This window comes from Microplitis demolitor, chromosome 5, assembly GCF_026212275.2.
Source record: "Microplitis demolitor isolate Queensland-Clemson2020A chromosome 5, iyMicDemo2.1a, whole genome shotgun sequence".
NCBI classification, from domain to species: Eukaryota; Metazoa; Arthropoda; class Insecta; order Hymenoptera; family Braconidae; genus Microplitis; species Microplitis demolitor.
Window position 1 is genome coordinate 6,638,395 of NC_068549.1, and position 16,732 is coordinate 6,655,126.

General features: G+C 29.3%; 3 protein-coding genes across 7 annotated transcripts; 2 read left to right on the forward strand and 1 right to left on the reverse strand.

Annotated features, from left to right (window-relative positions):
• Positions 1-576: 576 nt before the first annotated feature.
• Positions 577-2,177, reverse strand: LOC103574481 (putative ankyrin repeat protein RF_0381). 2 transcript variants are annotated; one of them, XM_053739165.1, is made up of 2 exons: positions 1,967-2,177; positions 577-1,878 (listed from the first exon to the last, which is right to left on the reverse strand). In XM_053739165.1, exon 2 carries the CDS (start codon positions 1,864-1,866, stop codon positions 583-585), a length of 1,284 nt encoding a protein of 427 aa, XP_053595140.1. In that variant the 5' UTR covers positions 1,867-1,878; positions 1,967-2,177; the 3' UTR covers positions 577-582. The 2 variants fall into 2 exon arrangements, with proteins under 2 accessions (XP_053595140.1, XP_008552161.1); XM_008553939.3 differs by having other exon boundaries at positions 1,961-2,177.
• A 2,016-nt stretch (positions 2,178-4,193) lies between these two features.
• LOC103574483 (polyadenylate-binding protein-interacting protein 1) lies at positions 4,194-10,127 on the forward strand. Of its 2 annotated transcripts, none has more exons than XM_008553941.3 (8): positions 4,194-4,557; positions 4,677-4,801; positions 5,315-5,530; positions 6,919-7,116; positions 7,910-8,025; positions 8,112-8,340; positions 8,416-8,768; positions 9,661-10,127. In XM_008553941.3, the coding sequence occupies exons 1-8, from the start codon at positions 4,392-4,394 to the stop codon at positions 9,776-9,778; spliced, it is 1,521 nt and encodes a 506-aa protein (XP_008552163.1). In that variant the 5' UTR covers positions 4,194-4,391; the 3' UTR covers positions 9,779-10,127. The 2 variants fall into 2 exon arrangements, with proteins under 2 accessions (XP_008552163.1, XP_053594968.1); XM_053738993.1 differs by having other exon boundaries at positions 5,318-5,530.
• Positions 10,128-13,252: 3,125 nt separating this feature from the next.
• Positions 13,253-16,679, forward strand: LOC103574484 (slit homolog 1 protein). Of its 3 annotated transcripts, none has more exons than XM_008553945.3 (7): positions 13,253-13,532; positions 13,861-13,964; positions 14,407-14,535; positions 15,107-15,280; positions 15,378-15,631; positions 15,693-15,915; positions 16,113-16,679. In XM_008553945.3, the coding sequence occupies exons 2-7, from the start codon at positions 13,874-13,876 to the stop codon at positions 16,466-16,468; spliced, it is 1,227 nt and encodes a 408-aa protein (XP_008552167.1). In that variant the 5' UTR covers positions 13,253-13,532; positions 13,861-13,873; the 3' UTR covers positions 16,469-16,679. The 3 variants fall into 3 exon arrangements, with proteins under 3 accessions (XP_008552167.1, XP_008552166.1, XP_008552164.1); XM_008553944.3 differs by having other exon boundaries at positions 13,253-13,472; XM_008553942.2 differs by lacking the exon at positions 13,253-13,532 and adding an exon at positions 13,541-13,784 and having other exon boundaries at positions 16,113-16,678.
• Positions 16,680-16,732: the final 53 nt, after the last annotated feature.

The following is a 16,732-nucleotide window of genomic DNA, read 5'->3' on the forward strand; positions in this document are numbered from 1 at the left end:
AAGTACGCAGAAGGACTTTGATCTTTGAAACATTTTTTATCGGCATCAGCATTATAACTCAATAACTTTCTGAATCCAACCTCATTAACGCGCTCAGTAAAATAATGTAGAGCCGTCTTACCGCTTTGAGAAACAGATTTAATATCAGCTTGATATTTCAAAAGAATATCAATATATTCCGGGCGATTAGCCTTAGCGGCCATAACTAAAGGCGTCAATTCATCATCGTCCAAACAGTCAACATCGGCATTATTTTTAAGAAGAGTTTCAACTACTTCTAATTCAGCTTTTTCTAGTATACAACAATGTAACGGAGTTCTACCTTTCCTGTCTTTAGCATTAACGTTAGCATTTACTTTAATCAAAATTTCACAGACAGTTTTTGAGGATATAGCAAAATGAAGGGGCGTTTTAAGAGTTACTTTTGTCGGATGATTAACCTTTGCTTTGCATTTAAGAATAGCTCTTACACTTTGAGCTTTTCCAAGCGAGGATGCGTAATGCAGCAGTGGCATATCAGCAACACGAGGTTGATCAACGTGTTCCATGTTGTCAATAAATACTTTTAAAACTTGACTTCTTTCATTTTTGACAGCACAAACAAGTGGTGTTTCGCCTTCTTGATTTTTTAAAATTTAAATTACCGCCTCTAGCTAAAAGTAACTTGGCTATTTCGACGCTTTCTTTAGTTTTATTCCATTCAGTGATATATGAAACCCGGTGTAATGCTGATCTACCATAGCAATCTATATCGTTTATACCAGCGCCGCGATCGAGTAGGATTCTGACGATTTCTGTTGATGCGTTTGACACCGCAGTGTACAAAAAATCTTTGTCACCAAAAGTCGCGTTGTTATCTAAAAGTAGTTTAGTTATTCCGAAATATGAACTTCTGACGGCCTCATATAAAGCAGTAATATCATATTTGCCTTTAAGATTTACGTCAGCTCCATACTTGAGTAATAATTTAACAAAATCTTCAAAATTTTTTTCACAAGCTATTGTCAAAGGTGTACTGCTGTGAAAATCGCTTACAACATTAACTGCAGCGCCTAATTTTAAAAGATCTTCAGTTATTTTATAATACTTATTGTAAACAGCAGCAGCAAGTAATTTATTGTCATTTATGTAATCAGAATCAACTACAAAACCGTGAACGGTAAGAAGATTTACAATTTGCTTGTGTTCATCTCCGCAGCCAATTATTGCAGACGCCAGTAAATTTTTATTTTCAGTGTCTGTATGAAGATTTGGATATTTATTTAAAAGATTTTTTACTGTACTCAAGTACCCGCGTTCGACAGCAATTTGGAACATAGTTTCACCAGGACTGTAACTTGTATTGGCATTCGCACCCTGATGAACAAGTGAATCAAATATATTTTGGTTCCCAACTTTAGCAGCGGCTTCAAGAGGCACCGATATATTTTTAGAATTAACGACGATATCTTTTTGAGCTAATAATAAATTAACCAACTCTTCGTTGTTTTTTTCAACAGCCCCAAAAATAGCCAATTTACCGGAAGAGTTTTTGTAATTAACATTCGCTCCTTTGGCAATTATCACCTGAACTATTTCAATGTTTTCGTTTATAATTGCCCAGAATAAAGGCGAGTTGTGAGTTTGTCTGCAATTTATTTTATTTACTTCGACACCGTGGTTTAAAAGCAATATTCCAATTTCCCGCCATTTTTCTTTCAATGACACGCGTAAAAAATCGTAGCCTTCATTCCACTTAAATATTGCTGACAATATTTTATCTTTTTCTTCGAAGCCGCTTAAAAATTTACGTACCTCATCTTCATTACCTTTTGCAATCGCGGTTTTCAGTTTTTGAATTTCATCCTCACTTGCATAACCTGACATTTTTATTGTTAACTAAAAGAAAAAAAAATAAATAATAATTAATTACATACAATTCTATATTTCTAAATAAAAATTAATATTAATATAATTTTACATTTACTTCTCTTCTTCTGTCATCAATGACCTGATAAATTTAAGTAAATTTATTCTTTTTTTTCTGATTGTTTCAGAACTTGCTTTCTAATAATGTCTTTTTGTATTTTTTTAAATTTTATTATAATGATAAAATTATTTTTCATATTTTTTATATAAAATCTTTTATTAATTTTTATTAATAACCAAAGTACAAAGTATTAGCTTATACTTTCATATTTATAATCGAAATTAAAATAACGAACACTGACAGTAACAGAAACTTTTAATTTTACGGGTTATGATGTCATCGGTAATCTGGTGGTGACTTTCCCGTAGAAGGTAACAAGAAAATGCAGGCTGATAATAAAGGAATTTATGTTTCAATTTTAAATTCAAATTTTCACACTATCGTCTGTAGGCATTCAGTGGCATTATGATCTATATATGTGTATAAATATATGAACAATGTATATAGAAGTATGCATGTACAATACTGGCCAATAATTCTTGAGGGGTAGCGTAGAATCGGGAAAAAAAAATGTCTCAAAATAAAAATGTATATGACTACTTTCATACAAATGTAAAAATATAAAAATAAAAAGTTGTAAAAAAAAAATTCAATAATTAAAAATATATATACAAATAATAAAATGTAAAATTATAAATATGTATTGTAAAATAAGTAAATAAAAAAAAATCCCTATGAAAAATGTCTCTATATTTGAAAATCACTAATAAAAATATGGTCACTATTTAAAAATTACTAAATAATTTTAGTGCATATATAAAATTAAAGATCAGTAGAATTGAAAAAAGAGCGACATCTAAGACAAAAAGGCGGGATATTTGAAAAAAAATTAGACTGAAAATAAATAAAAAAATTGGTCTGTTGGTTGACCCTGCGGGCCAGCCCCAAAACTTCCCGCCTATTTCGAGCTCTTTGAGCTCGAAAATACTTTTGTTTGCCTTTGTTTAAAAAAAAAAAAAGTTTTTTACTAAAAAAAATTTTTTTTTTTTAATTCTTTCGACAACGGTTTCTCTTGAACGAATTAACTGATTTTGATGTTTGAGGTGGCATTCGACGTGGTTTATGAAGCTCCAGAGCCCAGTTGATTTTGGAATCAATCCATCGAGCACATAAAAAGTTATAAAAAAAAATACATTTTTGAAAAAAGTTTATTTTTGGAATGTCTTTGAACGAGCCCTGCCGATCAAGCTCAATTTTTTTCAGCTTTTAGATATTGACAAGCCGCGTCGAATGACACCTTGAAGATCAAAATCGATTCATCCGTTCAAAAGTTACAGATATTTACATGCATACGTACGTACATACATACACTCGGACATCATCGTGAAATTAGTCAGGATAGCTTCCTAGAAACTCAAAACGTCAAGATCTCTTAGAAATTCGATTACGAAAATCAGACTGAAACCAATAACTTCCCAAATTTTTGAAAATTTGCAATTTTCTTAGCGGGAAGTTAAAAATTCAAATTAATAATTTAAAAGTTGAATAAAAAATAAGTCTGTTGTAGCAGACATGAGACATTTAATAAATTTTAAATAAACAAATATATGAATTAAAATAATGAATTTTAAAAAAAACCGCGTACGGATTTTTCATTTATTTAAATATGCATTTTAAAATTTTTATTCTTTTTACATTTTATTAATTTATTTAAAAATTAAAAAAATTCCCACCTGCCAGTTAAATTGACACTCATAATAAAAAATAATAAATTAATGTCATAAAATAAAAGTTATGATTAAAAATAAAATGAGCGATTGAGCTGTGCACTTTTGGATTTTCCAACATTTTTTTTTAAACTTGTAACAAAATTTATTTTATGGATCATAAAAAAATACCCAGATACTCAGAATAATTTTCGCCGTCCCAGAATAACATATCACTATATACTCATAAAACTTCGAAACACATTAAATTCATTCGATTTTACCATCGATGTTATTTTCCAACCGGTGTTACTATAGTTATCTACATAACTTATCATGCATGATTATAAAAATATTTGACAAAGAGGGGAGAGTTATTGAGAACGTTCTGGATGTGACTTAAAAGTAGTTTAAAATTAAATATTTTTAAATTAAAAACAAAATTAAAATTTTCCTTTAGATCATCAGATGCAAAATTTGTAATTTTTTTTCCATCTCAAAATACTCAGTAAATGAAACAAAACATTTATTTATCAGAGAATGATTAAAATCCAGGGGCTTATTATCAATGAGACGACACTGAACCGACATAACGGATTACGGACAGAGAACCGGGAATGTATTTTTGTCGGCATTTGTGCTTAGACATTAAGTAATTTTGATTACTCATAAATTATCATCATATAGAAAACAAAATACAAGAAACAAAAAATTTAACTGAACAAAATACATATATATACTCAGTTAAAACCATATAATTAATATAAAATATAAAAATGGATCGTGTCGGTGGGGATGGTAATAGTGGTGGCGGTAGTAGTGGCGGTGGTAGTGGTGGTGATCATCGAAGTGCTGGCCGTGGAAGAGGACGCGGTATTTGGGGACCTCATCCTCCGCCCCAGCCCCTCCGCCGACCACACGGTATTGTCGCTCAACAAACAAGTATGTACATAACTCATTTTTTTACAAAACCTTTTTTTTTTTTTTTTTCATTTTTCCTTTTTTTTATTTTTATTGTTCGTGTCAGCTGTTGTAACCTTTCGCATTTTGTTTTGTTAAAGCGTCTGTACAACAAATTAACGAGATGTTCAACAACGTGTCGATGAATGACGTCGTCAAAAATTCGGACTTATCTGCTGATGCCGCTGAATTCGTACCCAGAAGTTTAAGGACTTCACAGGGAAATGTGAGTTGATTTTTATTATTTTATTTAAATCTAAATACTCAATTTATTGTTGGGGTAAATTTAACAAAGATCGTATGTTGAACACGTGGAAAAAAAATTCAAAACTCTTTTTTTTAATATTTTGTTATTTAAAAAGTCAATTGTCATAATAAACATTCAAAATAATTGAGTAAAAAAATAAATAACTTATAAGTCAAAGTCATTAGAATGAAAATATTGAATATGTAATTTCTTATAACCTTTAATTATAGACAGTATTTACATAATGTGAATTTAAACTTACTGTATTAATTTATCTGCTCCAAAAAGTAAACATACAAGATGATTTGATAGATATCATTATAATTTGAAGTATTTTCTCAAGTATATTTATTAGCAACATTGAAATTAGTAAAAATATTTATTTTTTTAAATTATCTGAAAGGTATGGAGATGTCTTAAAAAATAGTACTGAAAAATTTAAATAAAATGAAAAAGTTTTTTAAATGTTACATTTTATAATAATTTTTTTAGCAGCAAAACCAAGCATGGCATCGACCATCAGTTCAAGACCGTTTGACTGCAGCGAGAAACCCACATGGACATCACGAATCACAGAACCATCAATATGGTAATCAGCAACAGTATCCGTATCAAACTCAACAAATGCAGTTCCAGCAATACGCTGATTCTCATTCACAAGGATATTCGCAGTATGATGGTGGTTTCAGTAACTATGACAGAAATCATGTAAATATTTTTACTATTTTTGTCAACATAAAATTTCCTTGATAGCCACCTTAACCGTAAGTTAACCAAGCTACAGATTTTGAAGCCAACTTAAAAGAAAGTGTTGGAGAGCAAGCAGTTACTTTTAAGTTGATAGTAAATTGTCTGTAACTTGAATTCAATTTGAATTAAAATGTTACTGTCAGACAATGACGTTAAGTTGATCGAAAGTTTCACTTTAAATTGACGGCAAGTTCTATCAAATTATATTCAGATGACGGCTGTAGATTTGCATCAACTTGCACGCAAGTATTATCCAGTCAAGTTTTACCAGAAACTTGTCGTTAAGTTAGCCGTAAATGTTTCACTGCGGAAATTTCTGAGCAATTATATTTAGAATGTGGCTATCAGGGTTATTTTCTCGGGTGGAAAAACATATGTAATTCCTTATATTTACATTTTAAACAGTTTTCAAGATTGAAGGAACTTTGTCTTTTAAGACGCATGTATTTTATAGCAAATTTTTAAATTCAGACTTTTAAATTTAATACACATAATTAATCATATAATTACACTAGCTGTTACCCGCCCGCTTCGCTGGGCATTTCGTAATGTTGGATGACTCTTTATTTTTAACTTCCCGTTAAGAAAATTGACGATTTTTTTTATTATTGATATCGATATCAACATTTACCGTTCAAACATTTGTAAATATACTTATTCTCTCGCACTTCTCTATATGAAAAAAAATTTTTAAGTGATGAAACTACGGGATAGAGACAATTTTAAATACTCTGGCTAGCCCTATAACAACTGAATTATAAAAAAAAGAACACTAATGATTCGGGAGTAAATTTTCAATTAAAAATGTTTAATTGTATCGTTAATTTTCTTGTATCTTAACTAACAGTCAATTTAAATTTCAAGACTAGGTCTTTTGATTAAAGAAGTTTAAATTTTCATAACTTACGCTCCTTTACAGCCTCACCAGTGTCAATTAAAAAAAAAAAATTTACACTGTTTCTTTTCTGGTATCCGAGGTAATTTTCATTTAGAATTCAAAGTTCGTAAGTCTTTTGGCCAAAAAACGTAAAACATTTTTATTTCTTGCGCTCCCGCACAACCCCACCAGTGTCAATTGACTCCTTGTCTTTTAGAATGTATATATTTTAAAGCTCATTTCTGTAAAATGTCATGATTATATATAATTTTATGTAATTACATACAATTATATAAAAAAAACTATTGTGTATAACTTTATATAATTATATTAAGTCATTTTATTTATATAATTACATATTATATATAATTAGATATGAATAGCATATAATTATATACAATTTCTTTTACCCGAAAATTATCATGCCAATATTCAATTGTATATTGTTATTATTTTGATGTTGTTACAGGATAATCATAATATGGGTAATAATCGCGCTGAGAATAGTTTACCAAATGTCTTGAGTCAGCTCAATACCGCAATGCAAACATTAACCAGAAATCCAGATCAATTTGAGAATCTAGTCGTCCCACTTGTTTCTAGCATCACTCCTCATCTTAAAACTCAAGTTAACACTCAAGCGATTGTTTCAGCTATAATTTTAAAAGTAATTATTTACAATATATATTTATAGTATTAGTTATTAGACTACTAAATAAAATTGATATTTTTTTTTTCGGTCCCATACGAAAATTACGTTGTACGTAACATAAAAAAATTGGGTACCAACTCAATTTCAAAATGCGCGTCCATTTAAATAAAATTTCCATTTAAATAACATGGGGAAAATTTTTTTAAAAATTTGAAATTTTGTAACTCGTTAACCGATCAATAAATTGAAACGAGCATAAAATTTTTTTGTAGAGAATTGAATGCTCTACATGGTATGGTAAATTGGTAAATGGTAAATTTCTCTCTTTTTTTTTTTTACTTTTCAAGCAAAACTATCAGTCTTATCGCAAAATATATGTCACAGGACTGTTTTTATAGATCGTTTTTTTTTTTTTTTGCAACCGAAATATGTTTTTTAATTTCACATTCAAAAGTTACAAGTTTTACAAATTAATCATTTGGGAAAAAAACGGAAACTTTTATAAAAAAAAAAAAAAAGTAACTTTTGAACGGTTAGATTTTTGAAAAAATTATAAGAGACTTTTTCTTGTATAGCATTCAATTTTCTACGAAAAAATCTAATGGTCGTTTCAATTCATTGGTCTTTTAACGAGTTATAAAATTTCAAATTTAAAAAAAATTTTTCCCATGTTATTTAAATGGGAAATCTTATTTAAGTGAATGCGCGTTTTTTTAATTGAGTTAGAGGAGAAAATCTCGATTTTCTTTGGCACAGCCTAATATATATATTCTTTTTTATAAAAGTATTTAATTAATTATTTATATAGTGTATTAGTGATTCCAACTTCCGATACAGTGGAGCTAGACTTTGCTCTCATCTCGATGCCGTAGATACTCCCGCAGATGATTCCCCGTCAATTTTCCGATCAGCATTATTTGAACGGTCGGTTACCAGATTTTAAAAAACCAGATTTATTTGCACTATTTAGTCTCAAAATTCAAATTTTAAAAAATAATAAATAATTACAGCTGTCGTGAAGAAGCAGACACTTTATCTGAATCATGGCCTGCGTTAACTTCGCACTCACCCGAAGATGAGAAAAAATGCCACGGACTTATGCTTAGCTTGGCGGAATTGGTTGCTCAAATGGATCCTCATCCTGCTTCTATTTTGGGCAAACTCTTAATTGAAGTTATTTCAACTGCTTTAAAAAATCCTGGGCCTAATTCAGCAAAATTCATCTGTCAGTCGTTGAAGGTAAATTATTATTTGATAAAAATTAATTTATCGTAAAAATTGATTTTCTTTACGAATAAAGAAATTAATTTACAGTTAGCTGGTCAATATTTGGAAAGAGACAGCACTGCAAATCGACAAGAGATTGAACGTGTTATGAAAGAACTTTCGGAACTTGTACTTGACGGTCGAGTAGACGTACACATAGGACGTATGGTAAATAGTGTAAAAGAGTTACGAAGTGGTAATTGGGGGCGTACGGTATCTTCCCATGGCCCTGTACCCTCTGAAATTAATCAAACAACACAACAGCAAATGCAAGAACAACTTCAATATCAACAACTCAACGAACCTGTACTTTATGGTCCAGATGGTAATGTTTTGTCAGCAGAAGAACGTCGATTTTGTCAGGACCTTGCAAATATGGATGATGGAATTGAAGAACCTTGGTAAGTTTTTTTTATAATTTATTTTTAAACAGCTTGCATGTTATTTTAACATGGTAGCCACATTTCTGGAAAACCTGGAACTGACAGTGAATTATAAATACACTAACAACATCAGGGAACTTCGTGGCAAAGCTGGAAAAATTTTTACTTTCTTTTTTTTCTTTTATTGAAAAAATCTGATAAATTTTTTTTCTGTCAGAACTGTTTAAAAAGTGGCGCAGCACGAATGCGATTGTAATGTCATTTAAAAAAAAATTAGTTGAAATTGATTCCAATAGCGAAAAAATAAAGCAGTTAGAATTAAAAAAGCTGTTAGAAAAAAAAGTCTTAGTAGAAACCAATCGTCAGGATCTTGAAGCTATTAACATGCATATTGACAAGTTAAAAAATCAAAAACACTAAAAGTATACATAAGTATTGAACTAATAAGTTTCACTATATTTATTATTCGCGTATTTGATTAATATCTTATTAATATTCTATAAAACGTTTTTATTTATGAAATTTATTCTAGCGAAAATGAAAAATTTATTTTCATTTTATTATAGAGTAAGTTATATAAAAACATAGATTTAAAATAAAGAATAAAAAATTGTTCATTTAATAAATAAAAAAAACCCATGAACATTGACAAATGATGAAATAAAGTTTCATTTAACGACAACGATTGATTATCTATTGAACTGACTGATACCATTTTATTTTGAATTAAATAAACATTTCCAATGATTCAATATTACTACATATGGTCAGGAAATTTTTTAATCATTTGACTGGAATACCTGGAAAAGTCAAGGAATTTCAGTTACAAAAATCTGTGGTCCTCATGTTTAATGTGCATTATTCAATCTAATTGTTTGAAAAATTAATATTATTTTGTCTAAATTTGCAGGCAACGAGGAGGAGGTCATGAAGTTGACCAAGCAGAAGAAGATGAAGATGATATTATAGCCGCTGCTTATGAAGAATTTCTCAAGCTGACACCCAACAACGGAGTCAAAAAAGGATAATGAATGAACATATATATATATACATATACATATATATAAAAGAAATGCAACTCTTCCAGGCAGAGATTGATTTTTTTCACTAATATTAAAAATTCTCAAACGACCTGGTTATGCTAATTATTTATTTCTTCTTATCAGATATAAATAATCTTTTTATAGAATATAAATATGTATGTAAATGTTCTATCTATGTATATTTATAGGTAAACTATGGTCGATATATTGCACTTAGTCGATTATCTGATAAATACGTATTAATTAAATATTAAAAGTTAACTTCCGCACTTACCACAGCAAAAATTTTTTTTATTATGTGTATTGAAATGAAATAAATGATTTATCATTTTAATCGAAAAGTTTACATGTTTGTATTAAATTGTTATATTAATATATTTTTTCTTTGGTTTCAATTAAATAATTTCACATCAAATTAAGCTGAATGAATATATTTATAATTTAACTTACTGTCAAAAATATAAGATGTTAATTATTGAGAAAAATAATGAATTTATCATAATAAAAAATATTTGTGAAAAAAAAACAAAAAATATCTTGTAGAAAATCGTGTATAAAACCGGCTTTTTTTTTAAATTACCATTAAGGTAAAAGACCCGATCACTTCATGTATTTGTATATCTATATTCAGTAAAATTTAGTTAATAAAGATATACAAATACATGAGTAATCAGGTATTAGTTTCTTGATCGGGTAATGGATCTCTTACCTTAGTTCAGAAAAATCTCTATTTTAATTAATGAAAAAGTATACACTGTAAAAAAATTCCAGTGTTGATGCGAATTAAATCCGGAGTGAATGCGGAGCGAATGACCGTGTATTTATTTAATTTTCGTGGAGTAAATTTTACTTCAAAGGGGTGTTTATTTTAATATTTAAACTCCAGTTCAGAGTGAAATTAATTCCTAAAGGGAGTTTATTTATTTTAACGCTATCTGCAATTTACAATAATTTAACAGTGATAATAATATGTAAGTGTAAAAATTTGCTCGAATATAATTAGACTCTTTACTTAGAAGTCACTTAATATTTTCGATACTGCTTTTTTATAAGTAGTATAGCTACTACCGAAAAAATTTAGATCATTGTATTGTATTCATTTACTGTAGTGAATATTCTGTTCCTAGGACCACTCATTATAAAATTCCTCTTGTCTTGTGTTCAATTTAATAATCCATTTTCTCTTAAAATTTTAATATTAAAACTCCGAGTTAGAGTGAATGCAAATTTAAAAAAAAACCTAGATTACTTAAAAATCGTTTCAATGGAAAATAAACTTCTTATTTACTTCATATGCCGAGTGATTTTTTTTTAAATTCGGAACTCTGGGTGACGGAGTGAATTCGGATTCGAATAAAATGCGTTATCTCTCCGAATTCAATCCCGATTTTTTACAGTGTAAAATAAAGTTTCTATTTTAATAGTGGGATAAAAGTATCTGCAATTATATTTAAAAAATTAATTATGTTATTGCGTCTTTCAGAAAATATTTTAATTAAAATTTTTCAAGTGTCCAAAACTGACTCTAAAATGACCACACATTTTCAATTTATTCAAAAAATAAAATTTAAAAAACTATTTTTTTCACGTTTTTGTTAACTAATTCGCTAATTACTCAATTTATTTGTCATACAATTCATTAAAACTAATTGGAAAGAAATTGATTAAAATTAATTGCATTCAACGCTCATAAGCTCTAAGAATTGCGATTACTTACTTGGGAATCCCAGTGTGCTTCCATCCCTATAATTAATTGTTTACTTTTACGAGTTAAGATCTTATTTATTAGATTGTTACCGTTTAATTATGTCTTTTAGTTTTTATGTGTCAGTATATTATTATTATTATTTTCCTACTCCTCATTGTTTTTTTTCGCATCTTATGTGTACAATATATCAGTAAAAATTCCTAATAAAGGAGGAGTGGTTACGATCTTTGCGACATGCATCTTATTTTGGCAATTTTATTTTGAAAATTAACATATTTGCGGGGCAAGATAGCAGTATACACTTACTACTTTTATTTTACAGTTTAATTCTTGATTTAGGATGGGAAATTAGCATACTTGTGACCCACTTTAATATTTAAGATATTTATTGATAGAATCGGAATCTTAATAAACTTCGTCACCGGAGGGTAAGGATGAGTACAGAGTCAAGAAACTATCGGCTATTATATTTTTGCCATGACATGAGTATTTTATAAATTAGCTGTGAAATGTGTGAAATTTTTGCCGTTAGAATTCTGCACACTGAGAAAAAAAACAACTAGACATTCTTGCTCAGAGATATTATTTTATTACAAATTTTCAATAAATGGATTGCTTCATACAAGTACTTTTTTGGGTGAAGAAACATTTATCTTAGCAAATGGAACACCTCTTGCGAAAATATTTTCCCTTAGAAAACTGAAAATAATTCTTTTAAAATTAAGAATACGACTTTAAAAGTCTTATTTTCTCTGAAAAATTCAAAACCCGTATTTAAAATTTTAAAAAACTGTATCAGTCATTAGAAGTCTAACGTTCTGTCAAATTTGGAAGCCTTCTAGAAGAACACTATAGAATAATTAAAATTTTTAGCAGAAAATTGACATCCCGAATTAAAAACTCCAATTGAAAAATTCATATCGACGTTTTCCGATTGTCTTTCAATGAATTTTAATCGGAAAGTTCCGAAAATCCGATTTAAAGTTAATCACAAATCGTAAAGTTAATCGGAAAAAAAATTATTATTTTCCGGTTGAATCTGGTTCAAATATTTCTGTCACATTTAATCCGATTAAATCTAATTAAAATTTAATTGGATACTTGAAATATTCCTGAACAATTCTAATTAAATGTTTGATTTCGATTGAATTTGATAGAAATTCGATTGAGTTTCAACCAGATTCAATTGAATTTAATCGAAATGTTTAATCAGGGATTGCATCGAACAAATTTTTTCAAATTTATTCCGAGTTTCAAAAACCAGTACTAGTACTCTATTTTAGTTACAATGAAGAAATTTTATAGGAATTCAAATTAAGCGCCTTAGTTCATAAGAATTTATTTGTTTGAGTTAAAAAAAGAAAATTTATTGACCCAAGAAAAAAAATTTTTTTCCGTAGTACAAAATAACTTTCAGCTTCCGCACTTAGCACAGCAAAAAAAATTTATTTGTGTTTTGAATTAAAAACTCTGCATGTCCCGTAAAATTATTATTTCAATAAATTTTATACATATAAATATAATTACCTATTAATTTATTTTTCATTATTTTGAACAATAAATTTTAAAAAAATCAAAAATTAATTATATATCAATAATTGTATGTAATTATGAATGAGTTTGAAGGTAAACCACAAAATGTTTTAATAAGATGATTTCTATAAAAGATTATGTTAAATTAAATTCTTCAAATAATGTAAATAATGTGTGACGATGTAAATTTTGAATATTTCAAGTTCAACGTAACTCGTTTTAAATGTGAGCCTGAAATTGTTGAAAGTTATCTCACTCTGTTTGGAGGTCACCTGTACGAATCCAAGGTTTTTATCACCATTTAAGTACAGCATAAAAATTACCCATACGACACATATTACGCTGTATCATAACAATCAACAATACTATGATGTATTTTCTATTATTGGTCCGAGTATCTGGAGGCTGAAAGACCATGAGCGAGTCAGTTAATATAAGGTGTGGTCTACTTACAAATATCATGATAGCTAATATGTATGAATTAACGAAGGCAGTTTAGTAAGTCGATGTATTTATTATTAAATATAAAATTAACAAGAAGATGTAGGCGTAACGTTGAGTTTTAAGTCAAGGAGTTCGTCAGGGTTACGCGTGGGTCAGTTTTGAGAATCCAAGATCGTGTATGGTGGGGCTTCAATTGCATTTTACTTTACTTTTATTCTTTAGATAGAGTTCAGGTTCAGCGAAAAAGTCTCAGTCATCGTTGTCGCATGCTGAGAAGTAGACTCTTTTTACTAAAGTTGTTATCATGTAATAGATTTAAATATACACTTGTTCTTATCCAACTGTTCGTAGAAAATTAATATACTTTTTGTATTTATTGCAGATAATCATCAGCGATGACGAAAATATTTTTAATAGTTTTGTTAGCAATTATTGCTGCTGTTTCTGCTGGCGGTACACATTATCATCCTAAAGTGGTATCTTCAGGTAAAAATATTGATTGCGTAAAATTAATAATTAAAAAAAAAAAATATAAGGTGAAAATCTAGTACCCGATCAGGGAACTAGTACTCGATCACTCCATGTATTTGCATATCTATATGTAGTAAAATTTAATAAATATATATATATATATATACAAATGCATAAGTGATCGGGTACTGGGTCTCTTATCTTAAATTTTGTTTTTGAATTTGATACTTTATGTGTCATTGAATATGACCCTACTGATATTCAACCCTATCAGGGGTCATAATATCAGACATTATGAAATCCTGTCCAGAAGCAATTTCCAATGACAGATGTACCTTTTGATCTTCTCCTCCATCTTACGATTTTAAATGAATTAGAGATATTACTTTTGAATTTAATATTTTGTATCATAAAACATTTATATATAAGAAATCTAAATACTTTATATGGGTTGTAGGTGGATGTTCCTCCTATACATGTGGAACGAACGCAAAGTGCTCAATGACTGATGGTCGACCTGTGTGTTCATGTTTGAATCTTCATATGGGTGACCCTTTGATTCATTGTCATCAAGTTGAGTGTATAAGTAAGTTTGTAAAAATAAATAATTTATGAGTGTTAATGTAGCAGACATAAAACTATAAATTGTAAATAAATTAATTAAAAGTAAAAATATAGTGGAGTAAATCCAGAGTGAATGCGGGGCGGGTGACTGCTTATTCATTTAATTCCCTTGGAGTGAAATTAATTCCTAAAAAGATTTCATTTTATTATTAAAACTCCTAATCGAAGTGAATGCGGATTTAAATGAAATCCAGGACACTCCGAAATCACTCCGCTTAAAAAATAAACTATTTACTCCGTATGCGAAATTATATTTTTTTAAACTCCGAGTGACCGAGTGAATTCGGATTGAATTAAAATCCGTAATCACTTCGAATTCACTCCCAATTTTTTACAATAAAATAATGAAATTTAAAAAAATGCGCGAACTTATTTTTCATTGATCTAAATACGAATATTTTCATTTTTATTTTACTTAAATTTTATTTATTCAAAAATTGAAAAAATACCTACGTGTTAGATACATTCACACTCAAAAAAATTTCTATCTAACTTAACGATAATGTGCTATGCATTTTTTTTTGTTTTTTTAGTTCCTGAAGACTGTCCGAGTCATAAAACTTGTACTCACAATCACTGTGTGGATCCTTGCGCTGGTACCTGTGGTATAAATGCTAACTGTGAAGTCAGAAATCATATCCCGACGTGTTCTTGTTCACCAGGACATACTGGTGATCCATTTACATCTTGTTACATTGCTGATCCACGTAAGTTAATTATATTCTTTACTCATATATCTATATAAATTGTATCTCTATATATGATCTGATTCTAATGATATTTATATGTAAATTTAAAATGAAGAGGCGGCTTGTAAGCCGAGTCCTTGTGGAGTAAATACACGCTGCGAGGTAATCCGAGAGGCACCAGTATGTACATGTCTCCCAGGATATCGAGGATCACCACTGCATGGATGCCGACGTGAGTGTGAAAGTGATGCTGAATGTGCCAGTCATCTTGCTTGCTCATCAAATTTCAAATGCGAAAGTCCTTGCAAGTGCGGTGATGGTGCTAACTGTGACGTAATACATCATCAAGCCAAGTGCACATGTCCAAGCGTAAGTTATTCTGCATTAAATTATTGTTTAAATTTAAATTCATTTTTAATTATTCTGTCAGAATTGGCTTGGAAATCCGTACTCAAGATGTTATCCAGAGTGTACTACTCACTCAGAGTGTCCAAGAAGTAAGCCAGCGTGTCTTTACCAAAAATGTACAAATCCTTGTGAAGGAGCTTGTGGTGTAAATGCCAATTGCGAACTTAGAGGTATCACTCCAGTATGTAGTTGTCCAAAAGATATGACTGGAAATCCGTTCATTAGTTGCCGACCTTTTGAACCTGGTAAGAAAAACTAAAAACTTAAAATTTTTATTTTTATAGAGGAGAGGGGTAAAACGGGGTGGGGGTAACTCCAAAATTTTATAAAAAATTTTCTTTCTTGAATGTTTTTCAAACCACCTCCTCTGTGTTTTTTTTTTTTTTTTTTTTTTTTTTTTTTTAATTTTTAGTGAAATAAATTTTTTGTTATAAATTTTCAGAGGATCTTTGCAAGCCAAATCCTTGCGGAGAAAACGCAATCTGTACACCTGGTCACGATAATACTGGAAAGGAAAGACCAGTATGTACTTGTCCCACTGGATATACCGGAAACGCTTTGGTCCATTGTCGAAGAGGTGAATGTCAAGTTGACAGTGAGTGCCCAGATAATCGAGCTTGCATTGATTATTACTGTCAAAATCCATGTACCGGAAAAGAATGTGCAGCTACTGCAAGATGTGAAGCTCGACGTCATATTGCTGTGTGTACTTGTTTAGACGGAACTCGCGGTGATGCAATTATTGGTTGCAACACTATTCAGTCTCACGTCAGTGGATATGGAAGATACTTAAGTTGAAATTGATATTTTAAACCTAAACTATTTTTTTAAACGATTACAATCAACGAGTACTTATTATTTAAGAAAAAAAACCACAGTACCTACAATAAGACTAATAATTAAATTGAAAATAAATATAAATTTTTGAAGTAATACTTTAATATTTATTACAGAATTAGCATATTACTAAAAAGAAACTGTTAATTTAATAAAACTATAATTTAATATTAGATTTTTAAATTTAATTATTTTGTGAATAACATTTATATTTTTTTTTTTTTT

Excerpts from the sequence above, each read along its gene's own strand:
- LOC103574484 (XM_008553945.3), top strand. The coding sequence starts at position 13,874 with ATGACGAAAATATTTTTAATAGTTTTGTTAGCAATTATTGCTGCTGTT. Across the intron at positions 13,965-14,406 it reads TCCTAAAGTGGTATCTTCAG|GTGGATGTTCCTCCTATACA; the intron begins GTAAAAATATTG and ends TATGGGTTGTAG. Across the intron at positions 15,916-16,112 it reads TTGCCGACCTTTTGAACCTG|AGGATCTTTGCAAGCCAAAT; the intron begins GTAAGAAAAACT and ends ATAAATTTTCAG.
- LOC103574483 (XM_008553941.3), top strand. The coding sequence starts at position 4,392 with ATGGATCGTGTCGGTGGGGATGGTAATAGTGGTGGCGGTAGTAGTGGC. Across the intron at positions 7,117-7,909 it reads TTTCAGCTATAATTTTAAAA|TGTATTAGTGATTCCAACTT; the intron begins GTAATTATTTAC and ends TTATTTATATAG. Across the intron at positions 8,341-8,415 it reads TCATCTGTCAGTCGTTGAAG|TTAGCTGGTCAATATTTGGA; the intron begins GTAAATTATTAT and ends ATTAATTTACAG.
- LOC103574481 (XM_053739165.1), bottom strand. The coding sequence starts at position 1,866 with ATGTCAGGTTATGCAAGTGAGGATGAAATTCAAAAACTGAAAACCGCG.